The following is a 25,199-nucleotide window of genomic DNA, read 5'->3' as shown; positions in this document are numbered from 1 at the left end:
GCCTGGCCTGTGCCTTCTCGCAGTCTGGGACCTCTCAGGGGATGACCACCTGCTGGCTTAGGCCTGCTCCCCGGGGGATTGGGCCTAAGATGGCAATCAGACATCCCTCTGGCAGCCCGGTAGCCCTCGGGGGATGTCCACTTGCCAGCGGGGAGCAGGCCTAAACTGCAGTCGGACATCCTTAGTGCTGCTGAGGAGGCAGGAGAGGCTCCCACCGCCACCGCTGTACTGGCAGCCATCAGCCTGGCTTGTGGCTGAGCAGAGCTCCTCCCATGTGAGAGTGCCCTGACCACCAGAGGGCAGCTCCTGCATTGAGCATCTGCCCCCTGGTGGTCAGTGTGTGTCATAGTGACCAGTCATTCCCAGTCTTTCTGCTGTTAGGGTCAGTTTTCATATTACCCTTTTACTATACAGGATAGAGGCCTGGTGCATGGGTGGGGGCTGGCTGGTTTGCCCTGAAAGGTGTCCCGGGTCAGGGTGGGGGTCCCGCTTGGGTGCCTGGCCAGCCTGGATGAGGGGATGATGGCTGTTTGCAGCTGGTGACACCCCCCCTCAGGGTGGGCATCCCCACTGGGGTGCCTGGCCAGTCTGGGTGAGGAGCTGAGGGCCATTTTCACGCTGGCCGGTGACTGAAGCACCCAACCTCTCCTTTTTTTATTTATTTTTTATTCTGGGATTTATTTACCTTCTATGGCTGTCACTGGAGCTGAGAGCCGGCTTTAGCTCTGAGGCTCGGCTCCAGCTCTGAGACCTCGGCTGCTGAAAGCAGGTATCTGGGTTTGTTTGGGTTCTATAATTGTAACACTGTTGCAGTCCTGCTTGCTCCAGCTCTGATGGCTGAAAGCAGGTTTCTGGGGTTTGTTTAGGTTCTATAATTGCAACATTGTTTCTTAGACTGCAGCTCAGAGGCCAGCAGCGGCAGGCAGGGAACCTTGGCTTCCTCCATCACTGGAGCAAACAAGCCTCCCGTTCGCTTCAGCTGCCTGGCTGCCAGCTGCCATGTTGGCTGGCAGTTAATTTGCATATCTTGCTGATTAGCCAATGGGAAGGGTAGCGAAGTTACAGTTAATTACCATGTTTCTCTATTATTAGATAGGATATCTCACAGGTGTGTATATATGTCAACATTTCAAAACTGTACACTTTCAATATGGGTAGTATATTGTAAATCCATTATACCTCAATAAAGGGGTGTGTGTGTGTGTGTGTGTGTGTGTGTGTGAGTTTAAGAAGGCTTGGTTTGCTCAGAGAGCTGTTTAAATACAACAAATTACATGAACAGACTGAGCGTTAGTAGTGTGCTGGGAAAACCACTCATACATGTTCTTTGTTCTGGGGCAACATCCACATAGCAGTCAGGGGCCTGGGCTCAGACATCTGGCAAATCCCAGTTCAGCCCACAGCTGCCTCGGCTTGTCCTTATGATCTTAGTGATCCTAGGCCAGTTACTTAATCTCTCCCAGCTCCAGCTTCTCAGCTCTAAGGAGGAGATGATAGGAGTGCCCATAAAAGAGGGCTGCCCAGAGGGTTGAACAAAATGATTTAAAAGAGCACCCAGCTCAGCACCTGTATATGTTAAGCGAACAGTCAAGAACGAGGCTTTGTCTTCGGTGCTGAACATCTGTGACTTGAGACTGCAGTCCAGAAGCACACGATCTTAAATCTTATCTTTGCATTGCAGGGTTATGGGTGATGTTTATGCCCTTTCTTTGTACCAGCATTTTCAAAGTTTTAGATTAAATATATTCTCTTTTTATAGAAACGATTTTAAGAAAAAAATTTTAGAGACCTAAACTTTTCTCCATGCCTCTGATTAAAAACAAAAATTTTAAAGGCCAATTAAATTCAGCGTGATAGAGGTCAGCCCTCAGATGAAAATGTCAGGTGTAGGCGGCATGGAGAGCCGCTGGACTCAAGTCTGGCCAAGGCTGCAATTCACTCAATTTCTCTTTGGTCACTGGTCACATCTGCATCAAATTTACCACAAAGTCTGTGGCAGCCTTCAAACACTCACTTTCCACACTTGCTCCAGGAGGTGACTTCGCTTTTTCCGTCACCAACAGAGAGGAAGGTAACAGCACTTGCCTTTTGCCTATTCTGGCTCCATAGTCCTGGACGCCTCGTAAACAAAGGGGCCACCTCCTGGCCTCTCCTCCGATCTTACTGAAGGAGGGCTCCTCCCTCCGCCAGGAAACGCAGCCCCTGAATCCCACCCTCTTTAGAGAATGTGTACGATGGTCAGTCTCTCTGCTTCCTTTCCTTGTGCCTAAAAATCTGCTCATAACCGGCCCTGGCCAGGCAGCTCAGTGGGTTAGAGCATTGTCCTGATACGCCAGGTTGTGGGTTCATTCCCCAGTTAGGACACATACAAGAATCAACCAATGATGCATAAATAAGTGGAACAAGAAATTTATGTCTACCTGTCTCTCCCCCCCACACCTTCCCCCCACCCCCGTCTCTCTAAAATCAATCAATAAATTTTTTTTAAAGAAATCTGCTAAAAACAAAAAAAATCTGCTCATAACTCACTTTTAGTAACCCGTTTCTTTTGACTCAGCTACTCTGCCAATCTCTCATTACCCCTCCCTCCCTCCCTTCCTCCCTCCCTCCCTCCCTCCCTCCCTCCCTCCCTTCTTTCCCTCCTTTCCTCCTTCCTCCCCAAACCTAATGGACTTATTGCCTCTATTTCCTCTTTTCAATTCCTTATGATCTGACCTCTCCCCATGACCTTTTCTTCTCCGTCTCCATCTCCCAGACAGAGGTTCTCCATCCTGTCTTCCTGCCGACACCTCAGTGGCTCTGTCCTGGCAGCGCTGGAGGTTCTCTTATAACTGGGCTCACCTGCAGCCATATCACCTAGGTTTCTAAAGCTCCCCGGGTGAGTCTGCCCTGAAGTCAAGGCTGAGAACCTGGCCCGAGGTTGTCACCAGCCCACAGACATCCTCTGTTGCTGACCAGGGCCTCCGTGGAGCCCTCCTGCCCCTGGCTTCTGGGACCCGGCACCGTCCCCCTCCCCCAGGCCGCATGGGCTGCTTGCTGGCTCCACCTCCTCTCCCAGCACTAAGACGGAGTCAAAGGTAACACTGTCCCTGTAGAGATGTATCCAAGTTTGTGCATCTGCCTGGACGACTCACAGTCACATCCGCTACCACTTGATTTTCCTCCAGAGTTTCACTCCCAGATCTGCGCCATCACCTGGAGCTCAGCCTGCCGAAGCCACTGCACCAACTTCCCTCCAAATCACCTGCCCTCCAGGCTTCCCACATCCGCAAGGAGCCCATCAAATGCCTGTCCTAGAATCCTTGGAATTGTCTTTTCCATCACGTTGCCCTGGCCTCCTAACAGCATGCACCCAGTCCCAAACCGTCAGTTCTCTCTCATAGTCCATTCCTGTGACCTGGGTTGAGCTGGAGCCTCCGGGTTGTGCTGCACCTTCCCCTGCCCTCCCTAAACACACCTGGTGAGCAGGCGAAGCCTGAGGCTCACCTCCCACCTGGCCACCAGCCTGCACTCTGTCACCCCAGGGTGCTCTGTGACCCACGTTTACTCCAGCTGGTCCAGGAGAGCCGGATACATGGTTAGGTGGCCTGGCCACGCTCTGTGCCAAGCAGCCATCCATGGACTCTGGACACAAGTGTCAGGAGTAATCAGTGGCTGGGGGAGCCATCACCACACCCCAAATCTCTGATTCCATCCAGGTTGCAAGAAGCAAACCCTCTAGCTTTGTGGGGACCAACCAGCCCAGGGCTGGGGCGGGAGACGACTTTCTCGGAGTAGGAACTCAGCAGAGAATCTGCATAAACTCTGTACAGCGGTCCCCCCCCCCCCCACCTGGACTTTCACCCACAGGCTAAGGAGACTCCGTGGGGGAGCCATCAGAAGCAAGGAAAGCTTTTCTCAGCATCAGCTCAGAAAGCAGCAGAGATGGGGAGCTGAGGGAAGAGAAGGGGTGCAGGGCCCAGTCCCAGAATAACAAGAGCTCCGCCCTGGCACATGCCCAGCACTCAGTGAGGAGCGAGGGAATGAGCACATAAACAAAAGCGGGGCTGGGTACCGAGTAACCTCCCTCACAACGTCTTCACGTCTTAAGTCGCTTCACTCATGATTCCACCAGCTATTTAATATGCTTTGGAATCTAACAAACATCTTTTTAAACATTTTTTTAAAGCCTCACGGAGGACATGCTTTTATTGATTTTAGAGAGTGAAGAAAAGAGGGAGAGAGAGAAAAGGAAACATCGATGTGAGAGTGAAAGATCAACTGGCTGCCTCCCACACACACCCTGACCAGGGATCGAACCTGCAGCTGGGCCTGTGCCCTGACCGAGAGTCGAACCTTAGACCTTTCCCTGTGCAGGACAACTTCCAACCAACTGAGCCACACCAGCCAGGGCTCTAACAGACATCTTCATTTAATCATATAAACATGAGAAGCACTAAAAAGCTATCATAAGTAAAAACATTTAATCAAATCGCCTGCCACGCACTAAGATATGAGAAAACTAATGGCCATTGCAGAAAGGGCGACAGGGCCACGGGATTGTGTGAAAGAAGCTCAGCGGGGTGGGGGAGGGGGGAGCCGGGGAGCCAGTGGGATGGTTACTGGAGGACCTGGGCAGCCAGCCCTGGAAGACAGGCAGGGCGATGTGGGGCTCTGTGAAATGGTGAAGAGGAAGTGGTCCATGAAGAGTGGAGAGGGAAGACGGAGCCTTCCAGCCTTTGAGGAGAGTGAAGACAGACTTGCTGGCTTGTTCATCTCCAACATCTGGCTCTGGAGTGTGGGGCTAAAGGAGAGAGAAATCAGGACCAGGGAGTAAGGATGTGGTTTCTCTGTTTGAGGACATGAGCCTCTGGCCTGTGGGCAACTTGGTTTCCAGGGTTGGGAGGAGTCATCCGGGGACTGCAAGATCTAAGAAAGGAGGAAGGTCACTCAAGGGACTAGAGCAGGCTCCGCCCTCCCCGCCTACCTGCAGTCTGTCCCTGGGCCTCTTGTACAGCAGCCCCACCCCACCTGGACTTTCACCCACAGGCTAAGGAGCCTCCGCGGGGAAGCCATCGGGAGCAGGGAGAGCTTTTCTCGGCATCAGCTCAAAGCAAGCTGAGCTTGGCGTGCAAATGAGCACCCTGGGAAGCTGGGAAAATCTGAGCCACTCAGTGTCTTAGAAAACAGGTGAGCATGTGCCTGAACGTAGGCTGGCTGGCTCGCCTTGGCTGGCTGGTTGGGAGACAACGCTCACGATAGATACTCCCTGGTATACAGTGCTCATCCAGGGAGCAGTTTCAGTGATGACAGAAACACTACCTTTAAATGACCGGGTTTTCTGATCTCAAGGTCAAGCCGTCTAATTAAAATTAATGGTCACCTAAATGAACGGATCCTCTAGCCAGATGTTGCTGACACGGCCTGTGGGCCCCAGCTGTCACTGAAGGGTCACCGGCCACATGCTCCCTCACTGCTGGAAAGGACCCTCCATCTGAAAAAGTGTCTCCACCGCACTGTGTGTGCGAGACAGAGAGCAGAACCATGGTTCTGAGACGCCCTCTGAATTATGAATGAGCAGGCAGACGTCGGAGTTCCCATTCACAGACAGGGGAGCTAAGGGCAAAGATAAGCTTGCTTATTCAAAGGGCTGGGCTCCATCAGCAGGCTGACCCCAGACGGGACCCGAGGCTGCCAGAGCTGTTTAGCGTCCTGATAAACAGGAAGCTCTTAGCTCCGGAGCACCATAGCATGTGCAACTGTCTTCCCTTGGGACTGATTCAGTCCTGCAAACTGGGTCACGTGGGAAACGGAAATGGCTCCTTCGATGCGGACTTTGCTCCCTCTGGAAGCACACGCATTCCCCCTCTCCCTTCCTGCAATGGCCACTCCAATGTCAGGATTAAGAGCACTGGCTTTGGTGGGTCCAGTCCCATCTCTGGCTCGGTCATTTTCAGCTGTAAGACCTTTGAGAAGTTGCGCAACCTTTCTAGGCTAGTTTCCTGGTCAGGAGGGGAGAGTAAAACCACTTTAAGAGGATTAACTAAAGTAACTTCTGTGGAATGCTTGGCGTGGAACCTGCTCTCCCAAAGCATTTGGCCAATGGTTATCAATAGCATCATCAGCATCAGGGTCTCAGGGCAAACATGGGGAAGCAAAGAGACCAAGGCGACCCTGAAGGTCAAGAGCGTTGTGATTCCACCGCTGGGTCCTAAGGGACTAGGCCTTGCACAGAGCCTGTGCACTGGGCTGGTACCTGAGATGCTGTATGGACATCCATCACCCAACTGAAATGATGCTCATGGGGACAGGGACTGGGGCCCATTCATCTCTGCATCCCTCACAGCACCTAATGTGGCAGCTTGCACACAGTGAGAACTCAGTAAGTTGTCAAAAGTCATAATAAAACACTGGACATTAACCTTCCAGGCACCCACTGAGGGAGACAGAACAGGTTTGGGAGAGGAGATGAGGAAGGAAAGGGAGCCGACATGACCAGCCAGGGGTCTGAGCTTGGGTGCTGAGGGATCTGAATTCCAGCCAACACATAATGAAAACACAAGGTTAGATTCCTCTGTGACTCCCCAATCTTACTGGCATTCAAGCCTATTTTTGTCACTTTATAACAATAAACATGTTCTCCAGAGTAGCTTGTGTTTTTCCTGCTTCCATCCATATTTTCCAATTAAAAAAAAATCTTTTTAAAAAATCTGTTCTGCGGTTGAACTTGAGGGCAAAAGTGTAATATTTCTTTCCGTGGGGAAAAGAAATCTCAGCCTGTGACTCAGGATTTAGACATTCGCCTCGAGCCCCAGCCCCAGCAGGGTGAGCAGGACATGCCGGATGCCGACTCCATGGACAGTCCAACCTAAACTCAAGAAGAGAAACACTGGGACGTGTAAGGCTGAACCACAGGCGTTTTCTGTTTCTGCAGAGGAAATTATCAATAGTCAAATATCAATTATCATACAAATGATATCTGGCATACAGACGAGCACCCATGATAGAGTTCATGGTCATGGTGGCCCATTATAATGCAGCTTAGAGGTGCACCGCCAATGACAATAACTACATATGGTCCCATCTAATGTTTACAAACAGGATCTTTTATTGACTTTCTGGTGGATCTGCCAGCTCAAATCAAGTCCCCAAGGACAGGGACTTGTTCTCATCGTCCTTTAATTTTCGTCACCCTACCTGCCACTGCACACTTACTGGGGGCTCGATAGATGCACTCTGAGTGGGAAAGTACTGCTGAGTAACAGTACTTCCCACCTGCTTTAGTGGACATGTGGGAAGCACAGTGACATGGGGGCCGCCTGGTGTGATGAGAGGGTGGGCCTCCTGGACTTTGGGAGCTCAATGGAATCTGCAAGAACAGAGCATCTGTTTCTTTACCAAATGTGTACCATGAGCCTGTGATGTGCCAGGCAGTGAGCCGTTGGTGCTGGGGGTGGAGGGTGCACGGCTCAGAACACAGAACACAGGCTGGACGGGGCTACTACAGACCAAAAGCAGCAGTGGTTCCTGGCGGAAAAACAGACGCTGAGGAAACAGCAGCCCCTGACGTCTGGAGAGAAAGAGACAGGTCCCTGTCGTCAGAGAGCTTACTGTCTCAAAGGGGAAAGAGATGTTACACAAGGAGTGGCTCAAATAAAACCATATGGGAGGTGGGTGCATGTGGCCGAGGTCTGGTGCTGGGGACTCTGACCTAGCCAGGAGGACCCATCTGGCAGGGCTGCCTCCACACAGACCAGGAAGCAGAGATCTCAACCAGAGGTAGCCATGGATTAGACATGAAAAGAGGGTTCGGGGAAGAAGGGAGGGGTACAGAGCACGGAGTGTGTTCAGGGCAGTGGAGCTAGTCTGAATGATTCTGTAACAGGGGATACATGTCATTATACTTTGTCCAAACCCACAGGATGTACACCAAGATTCAGTGAAACCCAGTGTGAACTACGGACTTTGGGTAACAATGATGTGTCACTGTAGATCAGTGGTCGGCAAACCACGGCTCGCGAGCCACATGCGGCTCTTTGGCCCCTTGAGTGTGGATCTTCCACAAAATACCACGTGCGGGCACGCACGTACAGTGCGAGTGAAACTTTGTGGCCCATGCGCAGAAGTCAGTTTTCGGCCTGCGCGAGTCTATTTTGAAGAAGTGGCGTTAGAAGAAGTGGGGGTGTCGGTCAGTCGGGTGATGGGAGACGCGGCACAGGCGGGCCGCGGGATACGCAGGGCAGGGGAGGCGCCAAATATCAACAGTACTTAAACTATATAGGTAGGTTAATAACAATGCACCTACCTATATAGTTTACGTTTAAAAAATTTGGCTCTCAAAAGAAATTTCAGTCGTTGTACCGTTGATATTTGGCTCTGTTGACTAATGAGTTTGCCGACCGCTGCTGTAGGTTCATCAGTTGTGACAAATACACCACTCCAGTGGGGGATACTGACAATGGGGGAGGCTCTGTGTGGAGGGTGGGGGAGGTTTATGGGAACTCTGGGTACTCTCTGCTCCATTCTGTCAACCTAAAGCTGCTCTTAGAAAATAAAGACTGCCAATGAAAAAGGAAAGAAGAGCCGAGAACAGAGGAGGAATAGTCCAAGCAGAAGGAAGAGCATGTGCAAAGGGCCTCACAGGAGACAGAGTAACCGACGCAAGGTCACTGGCTGGACGCGGAGGCAGGGATGGAGGCTGGGAGAGCAGTGCCAGAGGCCGGGGATAAACCCTCGTCTGTTTTCCTCTTTGCCAAACGGACATTAAAGCAGAAAGGAGCCGTCATGGAAAGGAAAAACTGGCGTTCTCGCCGGGCACAGGACTACAGCCTCGGCCGCCGAAGGGCCTCCTGGCCTTCCCCAGGATGAGCCTTCCTGCCATCGTCAGCCCGGGAGCCAAGGGGTGCACACACCTTCTATGCAGGAAGCAGAGCCGTATGCTGGGAGGTAAAAGGAGATGCGAGCTCTCACGCACACCCTGTTGTAATTCTGAGCTGTAATTCAGTCAGTTCTCAGCCCGCCTGTCAGAACGAGCAACTGTGGGCAGCGCAGGGAAGCCCACAGCACAGCTCACGGGCAGGAGGCAAAACAAGGAAACATCGCCTCCTCGACTAAGACAGTCAAGTGATTCAAAAGTGCACATTAAGCCACAGCTCCCTGCCCCATAGGAGGCCAGGGCGGGCCTTCGCCTCCTCCGATGCAAAGGCGGCACGGGCATGGAGCTGCACGCCTGTGCTTTAAGCGTCCAGTCATGCCCTTCCCATGACGGAAACTAAACAGACTTCATATCACTGGGCATTGCTTAGGCCTGTCGCTGGGTTCTTTCCCTGGAGCCTTAACGGTGATTTCTTACCCTCCCCCAACCCCTCCCCCCCAAATGCACAAAATTCTCAAGACGGGAAGACAGAGGCATCCTACGTTTTCCCTGCACTGTTCACCCCTGCCAGAAGTGGGATTTGGCAGCGTGTCTCTGAAGACAACGCCTCATACAATTGATGTATGCCAGTCAAAATACCATTTTTCTTTCTGAAGCAAATGTAGACACTGTCTATTTTGTGATGCATTCGAGAGATTAAGAGCTGGACACACTCTAGCTGTGTTCCATCTCACTTTCTTGGACGGCTACGGAGCATCGGGGACCTCTGAGTCAAACCCTCTGGCTCTGCCAGCAGCTGGGAAGGGGCCGCTTGCAGCCACCCTGGCCGGGGCCTCTGGGAAACCCTCCCCTCCAGGGCGGCTGAGGACGCGGCACGGGACCAGCTGTGGGACCAAGAAGAGGATCTTCTTCACTTTTTTCCTTCCCCTTAGCCCGCTCGGTCCACTGTTTCGGTTTTTTATTTCAGAAAGGAAACCGGCTCTCTTTGTCACCCTGACGGAGTGCAGTGCGTGGAGGAAAAGGGAGCGAGCCACACTGAGCACAGGCCCTCTAGGATCAGAGCATGTAAGTGGCCAATTAAGTGCTTATCGCCTAGTGAAGGACCAGCAGCTGCTGATACAGCTTCTCCAGACTGAGTCCCAGCCTCCTTCCCCGGCCCTCCCCCAACCGCAGTCCCGACCCCCGACCCCCGCCCCCCGCCCCACTGCCGAGCCCGCCTAACGTTTCAAGAGAGCTTTGCCAATTCCATGTGCTTTGTGATGACCACCATGGAAAAATTTCAGAAGTATGCATTGGGATAGCAAATTCAGAAGTGACTTTTATGCTTTGTTGTTGTTACTGGGTTGTTTTGACAGCAGACCATTATTTTAGGAATAAGTCATTACCAACATTCCAATGATATATTCTGCTGAGACTGGAGCTTCTCAGAGCGTGAGTTCATTTCTGACCTAAGTCTATGCCTCCCTCAGGATTCATAGCTCACAGAGAAGCAGGAGGAAAACAAACAAACAGAAATGCAACCAGCGATGACATGCAGTTCTCCCCTCCAGCTGGATCCCCCCACAGAGCAATATGTAAGGTTTACCAAAATCGGGCCAGAAAGCTCGATAAGCTTCCATGCATTTGGCTGGACCTTTATTATTTTTTTTCCCCCTGAAGAGATGCTAAAAGCCAAACGTATAAACACAGAACAGCTGTCTCCTGGCACAGACAGCATCCCATTGCTACAGCCACACCCTGACAGAGAGAGAGATACACGCCAGCCGGATCCATCCCTGAGCTCCGGCCGCCCTGACGGCTGTACATTTCCCAGGGTCCACTGAGCTCATCCTCTGACATGGAAGCCACATGCCGGGGCGGCTCGAAGTCTGCCATCTCCTGCAGGCAGTGTCCACGCCCACCCTGACGCTCTCTTCCTGGACCTCCCACACAGGGACAGGACCGGAGAGGAGAGTTACCTTGCAGACGGCCGCCTGGAGCACGGCATCGAAGCCGCCCTCGGGGGCATCGCGGTTCCGGGACACCCTCTGTTTCCGAACTTCCTCGTTGAAACTGTCCACTCTGTCTGTGAGAGGCAGCAGGTGGCGGAACCCAAAGGAAGGGACGCAGTTTGGGAATAACTTGTAACTAGAGAGAAAGAAGACAAGAGTCACTTTTCCATTGCTGTCTCTAGATCTTACACAACCCACTACTCTTGAATATTTACCCAGCACCTACTGTATGCCCGGGGGACCGGCACAGTGGGGAGAAGAAAGAGAAATAACACACAGTGGGGAGAAGAAAGAGAAATAACATCGTCTCAACTCTCCAAACATCAAGCTCTAAACTGCAGGCAAAACAGCAGATAGCAGGTTGTGAGTGAATGAAAAGGACGCGTGGGTGAGAGGAAGCAGAGGTGATAACAGGCTGCTGGGCTCAGAGGAAGACCTCAGGGAGCGGGGCCAGTGGTTTGGGAGCTGTGGCCTACGCAGCACACGGGGAGGCTCAGGACGGTGGGCCATGTCGAGTGAAGGCAACATGGGCAGTTACTCTACAAAACCAGCCTTCCAACTCGGCCACTGTCATGTGACAAAGGATCACATAACCCCTTCAGGTCAACCCGCTCAGAGACCAGAGCACATGCTGGCACATGAGCCAGTGCTAAATGCAACAGGAATGGAGACGTTCTTTCTGCTTCTTCATTTATTCATAAATATTGCCACGCTAAACTGTCAGCTCTTGTAGATGCAATCAATATCGTTTAGAAACCAACCATCTCCCAATGGAAAATTATATCTGGGAGTTTGGAAACAGGGAAGTGCCGCATCTCAATAACAGGCTAATGCACAATCTTAATGAAACACTGGGCAATCTCATCCTGAGGGTGCAGTAGGGATCCCCAGCGGCCCATTCCAGGAGGAAGTTTGATCCCAGTTCTAGTTTCAGACAATGAAATAGGGAGAGAGGCCTCACATTGTTTCAGCAAAGGGTTCCTGACAGGAAAGAGCATCCCAGCCAGAGAATCCCGGCCAGAGAAAAGAGCACTTGCAAGAGCCCTGGGGCAGGAGGGAGCCCAGCGAGCCCAAGGCGAGGGGGAGGCCAGCAGGGCTGCAGTGCAGGGAGTGAGGGCAAGGATGGGCTAAGAGGAGGCTGGGAAGGCAGGCTGGACCAGACTGCAGATCTGTGGACATGTTACGGAAGCTTTTATTTGAGGAAAAAAAAAGATGAAAAATAAACACTAACAGAGGCCTGTGGGAAAGCCCTGTGCTCCAATGCAAGCCCTGTGCATGGGGAGGGAAACAGGCTTAGCAATTGCTAGAGATCGTGCCTCCCTGCGGCCCAGAGGCGGCTGCCAGGGCAGGTCTGGGCAGGCTCCCCTCCTCCTGCAGAGGTGATCTTTGGCTGCATTCTTCTGGGGCCGACAGTGTCTGCTCCGTCCACCACGCACTAGCAACTCGCTGGCTCTGGACAGTCACCCCCACCGGCACAGTGGCCACAGTTCTCTCTGGATGCTAGAGGTTTCCCCACCTGCTATCCTGTTTGTTCACTCCTCTCACTCGTGCCTGGGGCCACCCAAACTTTTCATCCCTGTCTCGTTTTGCCAGAAAGAGAAGGGCCGCAGAAATTGCATTGCCATCTGGAAAAAGGAACGAGCTGAGGTCCCCTCTGGGGTCATCTGACACGTGGACAGGCCTAGGAGGAAGTACATCCAACTCTCACTTCCCTCTCCCTCTTCCTCCAAGCAGCTACTCCCTCCTGTGTCGTTCTGGTCCGTGATTTAGGCCGTCAGGTATGTGCTGACTGCCGCAGTTAATCAGGTTAGCTAAGGAAAGGGAGGAGAGGTGCAGAATAATAACAGCCGTTCAATGAGAAAACCAGAAGCGCTGTGACAAGCTCAGCTAAATTGGCCCAGCATTTTTTACCTTTTCTCTTTCATCCCTGAAAACAGCAATAAGTACAGATGGCCCTTGAACAACAGGGGGTTAGGGGCACTGACACCCCATGCAGGTGAAAACCCACATATAACTTTTGACTCCCCCAAAACTTAACTACTGATCGTCTACGGTTGACCAGAAGCTTTGAGATTAACATAAACGTCGATTAACACTTATTTTGTATATTATGTATGACATACTGTATCCTTACAATAAAGAAAGCTAGAGAAAAGAAAACCCTGAAGGAGAGAAAATATTTACAGTACTGCACATATTTATTGAAAAACGTCTGCCTGTAAGTAGACTTGCACATGCAGTTCAAACCTGTGCTGTTCAGGGTCCACCGTAGATAAATCTTTACTGTGGAGAATTACTACTAAGTAATTAATAACTGGAAAATGTGCTGGCCAGTGAGAAGCCTTCTTTACAGAGAACTGACTTTAACCAGATTAGTCATCTCTGAAAAGCAGCTTAGTTGGAGAAAGACAGACCCTGTTGAACATCTCCCTAATCACTGGAATCCAATGTCACCTGTGACTAATCTAACCCCTGGAAGAGCTGAGTGACCTTTAGATCTAGTGCTTGGGGGTCTGGTGCCAGGAAATCCTTCCACCTCGGCCCTGTGTCTGTGCCCTCAGACCCCAGGTTAGGGCCGTGGAGCGGGGGGAGTTACTAAATTAAGGGCTATGGACCAGGAAGACCAATAGAATACATATGCGTAAAGAGCCTGGAGAGCATCTCTATATACACAAGGCTAACATGCTAAGTGTCCGACCTGTCACTAAAATCAAAAACAGAAAAATTCCAGCCACTGGCCTGGGAAAGAGGGAACATCCGCTCTGGGCCAGGAGTGAGATGAATCACCCGTAAAAATTGCAACTCCGGGCCCAAGCAAGTCAGAATCCACTGCTTTTATGGTGAAAGAACTCCCCAGCCAAGAAATGAATGGGAAGACTAGTCCCAGGGACAGCTGGAGGGTGCTGGCAGCAGCAAACATACAGCCGCCCTGCAGGGCGGCCAGCTCCCGTGGAGCATGTGGTCCTCTGGTGAGGAGGAGCTAACGCACAGGTGCAGACCCGTGAGAAACAAACCACCGTGAGGGAGGCCAGCAAACCCGACCAACCGCAGGGCCTGCAGTTCAAGAGGCAGAGATGACAGAAAGGTCCTTTAAAGCACGGATATTCCAGAACAGGGTATTATTCGGGGGGAAAGCCAGAAGGCTGTGAAAAAATAATATGAAAAATAGTCTGAAAAAGAACCAAATCAAAATTACAGTCACCAAAATCCCAAAATGAAACCTCAGTGTACAGATTAGACAACTGAAGAACAAAGTGACAACCTGGGAGATATTTCTTCGGCAGTTTAGGGTAGAACAATTAAAAAAAGAGGTAGAAATTACGGGAGAAAAATTTAAAAACACAAAGTTTAGAATGAGAAGCTCTGACACACCTGGTGGTGTTAAAAGCAAGTGGACAGAACAGGAGAGAGGAATCAAAGAGATGTCAGAATTTTCAGGAATAAGGATGTCTTCTCTGATTAAACAGGCAGACCAAGTATTTCCATTTTTTGTGTGAATGGTAAGACCATTTAAGATCTCTCTTAACAATTTTCAACTATACAAGCATAATTTCAAATGTAGTGTTGTTAACTATTAACCCAATGCTGTACATTAGATCCCCAGAACATACATATTCATCTTATAACTAGATATTGGTACCCCTTGACCAACGTCTCTCCATTTCCCCCTCTCCACCTCCCAGCCTCTGGGAACCACCACTCTACTCTCTGTTTCTATGAGTTCGGCTTTTTTATTTTTATTTTTTACAAATGGAATTTTTTTATTGATTGATTAGTAGTGGAGGGAGTAATGGAGGGAGGGAAAGAGGGAGGGAAGGAGAGGATGATGGGGGAGGAGGGAGAGGAGAGGGAGGGAGGGAGGGAGGGAGGGAGGGAGGGAGGGAGGAGGAGGAGAGAGAGAATTTGTTGTTCCACTTATTGATACATTCATTCACCGGTTGATTCTTGTATGTGCTCTGACCAGAGACTGAACCCACAACCTTGGCATATTGGGACAACACTCTAACCAACTGAGCTACCAGGCCAGGGCGAGTTTGGCTTTTTTAGATTCCATGTATAGATGAGATATGACATGTAATTCAAGAAGAGCCCAATACCTCCAGTAAAAGGAAAAGTGTTCAGAACCAGAAATAACAATTGGATTAATCCTTCAGATCAGTGACTATCATGTGACTCTTCCCAGTGAGACTATTCATATGACAGAATAGCAGCTACAGTTCTTCAATCTAATGATTAAATTACTCTACATCTTTTCTTTAATCCTCATCTGAGGATATGTTTTTAAATTTATGTTAGAGAGAGAGGAAGGGAAAGAGGGGGGAAGAGAGAGAGAAACATTGGTTGCCTCCCATATGTGCCCAACAGGGGACCGAACCCACCACTTTTGGTGTACGGGATGACACTCCAACCAACTGAGCCACCCAGCCAGGGCTACTCTACATCTTCCTTTCTCCTGTGGCAACCCTGGTACTGCTCACTTTAGTCCGGCCTTTCTCGTGCACTCTAAGATGGGAAGGAACGAGTCTAGGATTGTGATCCTTTGGCAGAAACATCTGGAGCAGAAGGAGAAGGAACAAACCTCAGGAAAGCCCCATGAAGAACTGGCTCTCTCTTCTCTGAGATGTCCTGCACAGGTGGTTAAGTCACCTCTTCTGACTCCCCCCCCCCCCAATCCCCAAAACTTCCTGGGGGCTGCTTCTGCTGCTCTCACCACCACAAGGAAGAAAAACCTAACTGAAGATGCCATTGCATCTTGAGAAGAATGCTGTGATTTTTTTCTCCACACTTGCTGAAGAAAAAGAACAGACAAGAATCACAATGTCTACCAGCCAGGCATTTTAACACAAACCAGCTGTGAGACAAGAGGGAGTGGTGGGGACTGTGGCAGCCAAACCGTAAGTGGAATTAGTCCAGCTTTACTAGACCTTCCAGTTTTTCAAGAAACCCTAGGAATCCTGGTTATTTGTGGTTAAATCTACTTTCTAAATATTGGTGACTGGTTCACAGTGCCATTAAAATTTAGAAAGGCAGACAAAGCATATGTATAGGCTGGATCAGGCTCGGGAACAGATTACATACATCCTCGGAGCTGTGGGCCATCTCCCAGGACACGGCACACGCCCACTGCTAAGCCACAGGAGAGAAATCTCGGCCTGCTCACTGAGCCAAACAGCGACTCCCCGATGCGATGCGCTGCCCAGCTTGCAAAAGATAGATTTGCATAACTGAGATGTGACGGTTCCTTCAAGACTCCCATTCTTCGCCAGATTTCCTGTCTTACAAGCAGCTTTTCAGTGTGCCTTGTACTCACTGTCAAGACTTTTACTGTCTGCAGTTGGCTCTGCCTTCTAGGGCTTAGAAAAGGGGCTCTGAATAAGTCGTGTGTAATAACCTGAATTCAAATGCGGGGTGCCCAGAGCCAGCCCTTCATCCTCTGCCAGCTTCCAAGCTAGCAGCTCACAGTTAGCGGATGCTCCACAGAAGGATGAAAGTGGAGACACACCTTGTCTATCTGGAGACAGGGCCCAGTCAGAGAGCAGAGGTGAAAAGCAGCAGAGAGAATCACTATCCAGATGAAAAAAGTTTTGATTAAGATGCTGGTGCAGCCTGGTCAGCAGCAGAACGCCAACGACAGGACATTTGGTACTGGGATTCAGCTACAAAGGGCCTTAGAGACAGGACCAACGTAATAATGCCTACAGCCAGGAGGAAGATACACCCAGCAAATGATGACACCTAGTGCTGCTTCCTGGTTAAGGAACTCAATCTCATTTGTACTGAAAGCATCTTCTCTTGAGTGTTTTTTTTTTTTCCCGCCACTGTGTCCGTTCCCAACCCCTGGGGAAGATCTACGTTAACTTCCAGGAGCCTGGACAAAAGATTCAGGAAGGCTTCAGAAGAACATACACCACCAGCAGAAATACCACCTCGCCCCAATCACCAGCCCAACCCAGAGCTGAGATGCTGGAAAGGCTCAGGGGGCTAGAACAGCTCTCTGCTCCTAGGGCAGCAGCCAAGGAGATCAAGAATCAAAAAAATGACCTCACAAATGGAATGAGCCTGGCTCCCTGAGTCACCACTGGAGGGAAAGCTGCCATGGGAAGCAGTTCAACCCTCATCAGATTGTGTACCAGCAAGAGATGAACTTTCCCTGTGTTGAGCCACTGAGATCTGCGGGTTGTTTGTTACTGCAGCAGAGCCCAACACGACCCTCAGGCAAGCATCAGAGGGTGGGGTGGTTTTGGAATGAGTATGATTACTTACATGCAGGTGAAGTTTGTGTGCTGTAGTGTGATTTGGATGGGGGGGAAATAAGTCTACCCCTTACTATCTGTGTAATCTTGGGTAAATTATTTATTCTCGCTAAGCCTCACTGTTCTCATCTTTAAAATATGGCACACGCCCTAGCTGGTTCGGCTCAGTGGATAGAGCGTCAGCCTGCAGAGTGAAAGGTCCCAGGTTCAATTCTGGTCAAGGGCACATACCCCAGGTTGCGGGCTCAATCCCCAGCTGGGGGCGTGCAGGAGGCAGCCAATCAATGATTCTCTCTCATCATTGATGTTTCTATCTCTCCCTGTCCCTTCCTCTCTGAAATCAATAAAAATATATTTTTTAAAAAATATGGCACACATCTACCTTAAAGACCTCAAAACATTATGAGATTAAATAAAATAATCCATGTGATGTATTTAGTATGGTGTTTGACACTTGATAAGAACTTAAATCTTAGCTATTCCTCATTCAGGGACATCCCAAAGCCTGACTAAAGTTGAATGTGGAGATGAAGAAAAAGTTAGGAGTCACCACTCATTATAGTCACATTTCACTTAAAGGAATACTTAAAAGACTAGAAAAGAAACAAACCAGCCCCCCAGAGGTTGTTAGGGGAGTTGGGGCTATGACCCCTCCACCCCCCCACACATATTCAGGGCAGAGACCTGCTCACCAGTCCCCCTTCCTATCTTCCTGGTCTCCAGCCTCCTTGCTAGAACCTGGCTCTTTAGACTAGAATATGGGAGCAGAAGAGGCAAAGGCCACTCATCTTGGCCCGTAAGCTCCTCCTATGAGCAATCTCTAGGCAAGATGACCTCAGAAGCCACATGAGGAAGATGGTGGAGTCTGGGCTCTGAGATGTGCTTGGAGGAGAGGTGCCCACTGATCAGGAGACCCACTTAGGAGAGCAGGAATAAACTGCCATCAGGTTGGAGCCATTATATATTTGGATTTGTTTCTTGCAGCAGTTAGAAACGCCTGTTCTCTAATAATGTGTCAAATATTTTCTAATACAAGTACGAACATAAGTTGTAGTTTTTTACAAACAATAAATATACTTTGAATTCACTGATCCCAGGCACCTCAGTCACTCCAAACAAGGGGGAAGTTTAGGCTGTTCTGTTTGCTCCCTCCCTGATCACCTGGGTCTGTCACTTCCTGAGAACATTCTCTAAAACCTATTCATGTCACAAGGAGTCCCATGCCAGGCAGGCAGGGAAACAGGTGAACTATGATCACTGCCTCTTTACGCAATGTTGTGACAGTTCATTTCTTCACCCCGAGGGAGAGGACAGCACTGGGTCATCGTTAATCAAATGAAACACCGAAGCCAGGTTCCCCTCCGAAGTATGTCCCCCTCAGTCCTTTCTTTGGGTTAAGGTCTCCCACTACTCCATTCTCCCACCCTTAAACGCCCAACAGCAGGGCAGCTGGGCACTCACCCGATGCAGGGGTTGGTCTGGTACCTCGGCGCCGTGTAGGAGAAAGGAGAGATGCTTTTGTCTACAAAAGACCCGAACCCCAGTCGGAAGTTGCTGGTGAGCTTCCTCATCTCCTCGGCGAGCTTGGTGCCCAGGTTCCGGATGTTGTCCAAGTCGTCCTTCATGGACAGGGAGAGGTCCATCAGGTAGTACAGGTCCACGGGATAGTCCTCCACCTGCCGCACCTGCAGCTGGAAGGTAGTCTTGTCGCCTGTGCCAACAGAGAGGCCGTGCGTGTTAGAGGCCATCCACGCGCTGGGGGGCTGAAGGGATGGATTTCGCTTTCACCACTGGCCACCGCTTGCTTTTCTCCAGAGACTGTGCGCCTCTGGAGAAATATTTTTTTCTTGGAAGTGGAGCGACAGAAGGGAATAAGGGTGCTGAGGATAAAGTGCTGGGATCTCTGTCCGAACACTTGGATCAGCATTTTTTTTTTTTAATCCTCACCCGAGGATATTTTTTTCCATTGATTTTTAGAGAGAGTGGAAGAGAGAGGGAAACACAGAGAGAAATTCCAACGTGAGAGAAACACATCGGTTGGTTGCCTCCTGCACGAGCTCCGACAAGGGCCCAGGCCAGGAAGGAACCTGCACCTGAGGTACATGCCCTTGGCCGGAATCGAACCCGGAACACTTCAGTCCACAGGCCGACATTCTATCCACTGAGCCAAACCAGATAGGAGTTGGCTCAGCATCTTTAATAACCAGCCTCCTTAGAGGTGTTCTGTTTTCTCAGCAAAAAGGACACTTGGGTAATTGGTGGACAGTGAACCAGACAATTCCATGGACATGAAGTGGGTGAGAATAACTCACCAACCACACACCAACTTCAGAGAAAGGACCAGCCAAGGTGAGAATGCGGCCAGGAGGAGACTATAAAGGTTTATGTCAGTGGTTCTCAACCTTCCTAATGCCGCGACCCTTTAATACAGTTCTTCATGTTGTGGTAACCCCCAACCGTAAAATTATTTTCACTGCTACTTCATAACTGTAATTTTGCTACTGTTATGAATTGTAATGTAAATGTCTGATATGCAGGATGTATTTTCATTGTTACAAATTGAACATAATTTAAGTATAGTAATTAATCACAAAAACAATATGTAATTATATATGTGTTTTCTGATGGTCTTAGGCGACCCCTGTGAAAGGGTCGTTCGACCCCCAAAGGGGTGGCGACCCACAGGTTGAGAACTGCTGGTCTATGTGAAACAGAAAATGTGGATGAAATTAATAAAAAGGTATAGACATGAGTAAGGTGGGAAGAGTGAGATTACAAGGCAATGGAGGGTGGGGACACAAAGACAGCACTTAAAACACCCCCCATGCTTGTGCCAGGTCAACTATTTCTATGCCTCTAGATATTTATCAGACAATAATATTTAGTTCTTAGGTTCGACTTTAGCTCATGCCATCACTTCGTCATGGCAGACTACTAATAGCATTTAGTTCTTGGGCACTTTCAATGTTTTGGAACATTGCAGACATAAGTCATCATCATCATAAATTATATGTGTAAACATAGGAAGACAGATTCCAAATTTTACGCCCATCAAAAGGGAAAATAAGAAAGCAAGAAAAAAAAAATACTACTAGACTTGTCCACCAGCTACAAGAACAAGAAATTAATTTTTGGTTTTACAATAAGAGAGTCAACAGACAGAGGAAAGGGGACTTAATTCAGAGGAAAGAACCAAGAAAAGCCAGTGTCTGGGAGGCATGGCCTCTGCAACCTCACCCCCCACCCCCAGGTGCATAGAAAGGCCCATGTCAACTCAATATGGGGAGGACTCACACCAGTGTATAATCCCAAATCATTTATAATCTCTACAAACTGTTTAGACCAGTGGTTCTCAACCTGTGGGTCGCCACCCCTTTGGGGGTCGAATGACCCTTTCACAGGGGTCACCTACGACCATCGGAAAACACATATATAATTACATATTGTTTTTGTGATGAATCACTATGCTTTAGTGATGTTCAACTCGTAACAATGAAATTGGGGGTCACCACAACATGAGGAACTGTATTAAAGGGTCACGGCATTAGGAAGGTTGAGAACCACTGGTTTAGACCCAATGTCAAGAAGCAAATCATACCAGGTCATTCTATCTGCCCTTGGGCTCATTAGCCCTTCAGAGGCACCAAGGGATGACCTTGAAGTCTCTGGTAGGAGAACTGTGCACACACAGTTGAAATTCGGACATACTCTGTGTTCAGAGGTGCAATAGGGAGAAGCCGCACCTGCCCAAGGGCCCACGCCTGATCTGCTGGCCTCACGTCTCAGAGAAACCAATCCTGCACCGCCAGCTGACAACCAGCAAGCTGAAGCCCTCTTGAACTTGTAGGAAAGGGAACCAATCTGCTGGGCTCTCTCCCTCCCACCCCAGACAAGACATACTCCATTAACTAGACCGTGAAGAATAAAACGATCAAAAGATTTCCGTCCAAGTTCCAGCTCTGTCCCTCATTTAGGGGTGCAACCTGAGCCTCAGTTTCCTTAAATATAAAATGAAATTCTTAACAACACAGTGTTGATTAAGGTCGTGAAGCACTCACGCAGGAGAGAAGTGCTTTGTAAGCAGCAAAAGCCTGCAGAAATGAAGCAGGAGCGCTGTAAGTACTATTTGCAGCCCGAACCACACGCCCTGCCTGCTTCCTCTGGCTTGCCTTGGCCTGTACTGCTCTAGCCGTCTCAAGATTGATGTTGTTTAGGTTGCCTGTTGGTATAAGCCTATTTTTAAAAAACCAGCCGAGTCTGACTCAAATGGAAGAGTGTTCAAGGATTCTTCCAGAATGAATGCCGAGCTGCTGCGATGTCGTCTCTGGTTCCCATCAGGCAGACAGAGCAGGGCCTCTCCCAGCCTTGGATGCCACAACTCAGGGAAGGGGGTGGGAGGGTGGGGGAGGAGCTTGGGGGGAGGGGAGACCCTCCTTGGCCTATGCATGGGCAGACCACACACCCCAGATGGCCAGAGCCTGCAATCCCATGACCTTTTGCAGGGTTTTCTGCATTTTCTGCCACCTGTGCCCTTCCCCCCGACGACGTTCCCAGCCACACCTGCAATTTATCCAGAGTCCACTTCCACCTCTCTGTGAAGTATAAGTAATTAACGGGTAGCCCTTTAGGACCAGGAAACGGGGACCTGATTTGGATTCAGGGGGCCGCCCATGAGAGGAAAGTGAACCCTAGCCTTTGGGAGGGGTTCCCCCGCTGAGCTGGAACCCTGACCTTGTCACCAAGGACTGAGAGACCTCAGGCTTCTTTAACTGCTGCTCGGGTTCTGGATCAGTAATGGGAGGATGTTAATTGCCGCAGGGATTACAGGAGACAGTGTATACAAACACCATCCAAATGCTTCTACGCAAGGAAAACTTCAGCCTCCGTCCCCCCAAAGTCAATTATGAAAGCAATTTCCTGTGGGGATGAAAAGAGAGACAGGAAATTCTGCCAGAAACTTGAGTGTGAAAGGCTGCAGCCCTGGGCATTCAATTGAACTCCAAATTTTCCAGGCATGAGGTAAAGATGTGACACCTAGGTCTCTCTGTAGGCTAGGAGGGTATCTCTTCTGAAGTGAGCGACCTCTTGGCATTAAATTCTAAGAGAAACTGATCACTAAGGAAGTGCGTGCACCTACATGATGGGGAGGCTGCAGATGTTAAAAAGAAATCTCTCTCCAGCTTTCCAGAAAGGGAGTAATAGCATTAATGTTCAGAATGAGGGTTTATTGCTCCCTCAACTATGCCCAATTTTATTTCTTTAAAATATATGCATTTTCTTTTTTATTATTATTATTTTATTGATTTTTTTACAGAGAGGAAGGGAGAGGGATAGAGAGTTAGAAACATCGATGAGAGAGAGACATCAATCAGCTGCCTCCTGCACACCCGCTACTGGGGATGTGCCTGCAACCAAGGCACATGCCCTTGACCAGAATCGAACCTGGGACCCTTCAGTCCACAGGCCGATGCTCTGTCCATTGAGCCAAATCAGTCAGGGCTACGCCCGATTTTAAATGCTACCAGCTCCTCAATGGGCCGTGGCCATAATGGAATGTCTGTGAGCAGATCTGGGAGGGACCGACATTCCCAGACCCATGTTGTTGGGAGTTAAGCTTCAGGGCACTAACTCCCAACAAGGGTGGCCTCCAGGGTTAGCAAACTGATGGGGATGCTGCCCTGTGCCAGGCACCCTCTCTGCCGAGAGAAGGCCTGGGGCACAGTTACTCTCTTAGAGCACATGTCTGGAGCACGTACGCTTAGCCACACTCCAACACACAGCCAGGCACCCAGCCCTGCACCACCCGAGGCTTTACACCAGTCACGCATCCCCCGCGTCCAGCAGGGTGCAGAGGCCGCTGGCTTCCCTGTGGGTGCTGGGTCTGTGCCTGCCACTGGGGAGACCAGCCCACACGCCCCTCCTCCCTCTTCTCCACATAAGACCTGATGGGCTCGTCTCCCTCTGTGGCTGTGCCCCTTCTCTCTGGGGACATTCCATATAATTCCCCCCTCAGGCCAACAGCAGGATCAGAGAAACAGGAGAAACAAACTCAAAAGCAGAGCTGATCGCCTAGCACCTGTGAGGATGGATCTGCTGCTGCAAGGAGCCCCTCTCATGTCCTTCTGGTTTTTCCTGTTCCCCAGGCAGCCAGCTCCAACTGTATTTTGCACAGAATTCCTGACACCCCTCAGTTCATGACTGGAGGCTCTCCCCTTCCCCCCTAATCAGGTATCAACTCGCATGCATTCCACCTGAAATGGATATTTTTTTAAAAAGCTTTCTTCTCTCTGCCCTCCCTTCAATAAAGAGTGAAAAGTTAGTGTTTCCCTTAGGGACATGTATGAGATGACAAACATTTTGGGAGAGTGAAGGGACAGAACTCCAGCAAGAACTTGTAGCTTTTTAAGGATTGATATGTTAAGGCAAAGCAGTACCTCAACAGATAAACACTCTTGGCATCCCCAGATAAATGTAAACAGTGTTTGATGCTCCTGAATTAGTCTTCTTTGCTAAAAACTGGAAGAAAGAATGGAAACATAAACATCAACTCTATCGTAACAGGACTACAGCTGAGCGGGGCGGGTGGAGGAAGGGGGCGGGGGGGGGGCGGGGTCAGGGCTCCAGTGACACACGAGCTCTTCTGTTCAGTGCAGCAAAGGGAACAATATCCCAGAATTAAATTCAGACCCAGAACCAAAGAATCGCCCACTGGTCCAGTACAAGGTCCCTGTGCCGCACCCACCGCCCTCCCCAGCTCAGAATGCAGCCTTGGGACGGATGGCACCATGGTTGGCCTCCAGTGTCTGCCCCCACGATGCATCAGGGCTCATTATTCCTAGTTTCCTTGAAATAACCTGTCTCGGACAGTTGGGGCTGCTGTAACAAGTACCATGGATCGGGTGGCTCATGAACAACAGAAATTGAGTTCTCACGGTGATGAAGGCGGAAGTCCATGCCTGCGCGGCAGAGTTCTGGTGAGATCCCTCTTCCAGTTACAGACTGTCAGCTTCTTTTTTTTTTTTTTTTAAATAAAGTTATCATTCTTTTATTTATTTACTAGAGGCCTGGTGCACAGAATTTGTGCACTGTAGGGGAGGGGGTCCCTCAGCCTGGCCTGTACCCTCTCGCAGTCCGGGACCCCTCGCTCCTTACCGCCTGCCTGCTCACTGCTCCTTACCACTCAGCTCGCTGCTCCTTAGCACTGCCGTGGATGCCAGCCGTGAGCCCAGCTTCTGGCTGAGCAGCACTCCCCCCGTGGGAGCACATTGACCACCAGGAGGCAACTCCTGTGTTGAGCATCTGCCCCCTGGTGGTCAGTGTGTGTCAGAGCAACCGGTCATTCTGGTCATTGCACTATAATGTTAGGCTTTTATTATATAGATTCATTTCAGAGAGGAAGGGAGAGGGATAGAGAGATAGAAACATCAATGATGAGAGAGAATCATTGATCGGCTGCCTCCTGCACGCCCCTCACTGGGAATCAAGCCCGCAACCCAGGCATGTGCCCTTGGCTGGAATCGAACCCGGGACCCTTCAGTCCACGGGCTGGCACTCTATCCACTGAGCTAAACCAGCCAGGGCAAGACTGTCAGCTTCTTGCTACATGGTGAAAGAGGCTCTCCAGGGTCTCATTTTTTTTTTTTATTATAGCACTAACCTCATTCATTAGGGCTCTACCCTCATGACCTAATCACCCCTCAAAGGCCCACCTCCTAATGCCACCGCACTGGGGTTAGGATTTCATCTGAGGAATGTTGGGGACACACAAACATTCAGTCCACAGCAAACCTCGCACCCACCCACATGGAGTCCTTTGAAGTGTGTGCGCTGCCAGTCTGGTGGCAGAAGCAAGACCTCAATCAGGTAACTGGCACCTCCAACACAGCACAGACAGGAGCTGGCAGGAAACACTTACCAAAAGCAAGCGGCCGCCTGTAGTTTAGTAAACAGTACGGTACCGGTGTCATTTCCTGGCCTGGATCACATACTCTGCTTATGCAGTATATTATCACTGCGGAAAACGGAGAAGGGGATCCAAGAACTCTACTATTTGTGTGACTTCTTGTGAACATAAAATTGTTTCGAAATAAAAAGTTTTAG

At 49.9% G+C, this 25,199-nt stretch overlaps 1 protein-coding gene across 2 annotated transcripts in view; it reads right to left on the bottom strand.

Annotated features, from left to right (window-relative positions):
• The window catches only part of ITGB5 (integrin subunit beta 5), a 111,964-nt gene that overhangs the window by 56,967 nt on the left and 29,798 nt on the right, over positions 1–25,199 (bottom strand). For both annotated transcript variants that reach the window (XM_059687606.1, XM_059687605.1), the window contains exons 4-5: positions 18,561–18,810; positions 10,813–10,981 (exon numbers count right to left, since the gene is read on the bottom strand). In XM_059687606.1, coding sequence (XP_059543589.1) covers positions 10,813–10,981; positions 18,561–18,810 — 419 coding nt within the window. The remainder of the gene's footprint in view (positions 1–10,812; positions 10,982–18,560; positions 18,811–25,199) is intronic.

The sequence above is a fragment of the Myotis daubentonii genome, chromosome 3 (genome assembly GCF_963259705.1).
Source record: "Myotis daubentonii chromosome 3, mMyoDau2.1, whole genome shotgun sequence".
Taxonomy (NCBI): Eukaryota; Metazoa; Chordata; class Mammalia; order Chiroptera; family Vespertilionidae; genus Myotis; species Myotis daubentonii.
Note: the sequence above shows the minus strand (reverse complement) of the source record. Positions and strands in the feature narration are given on the sequence as shown.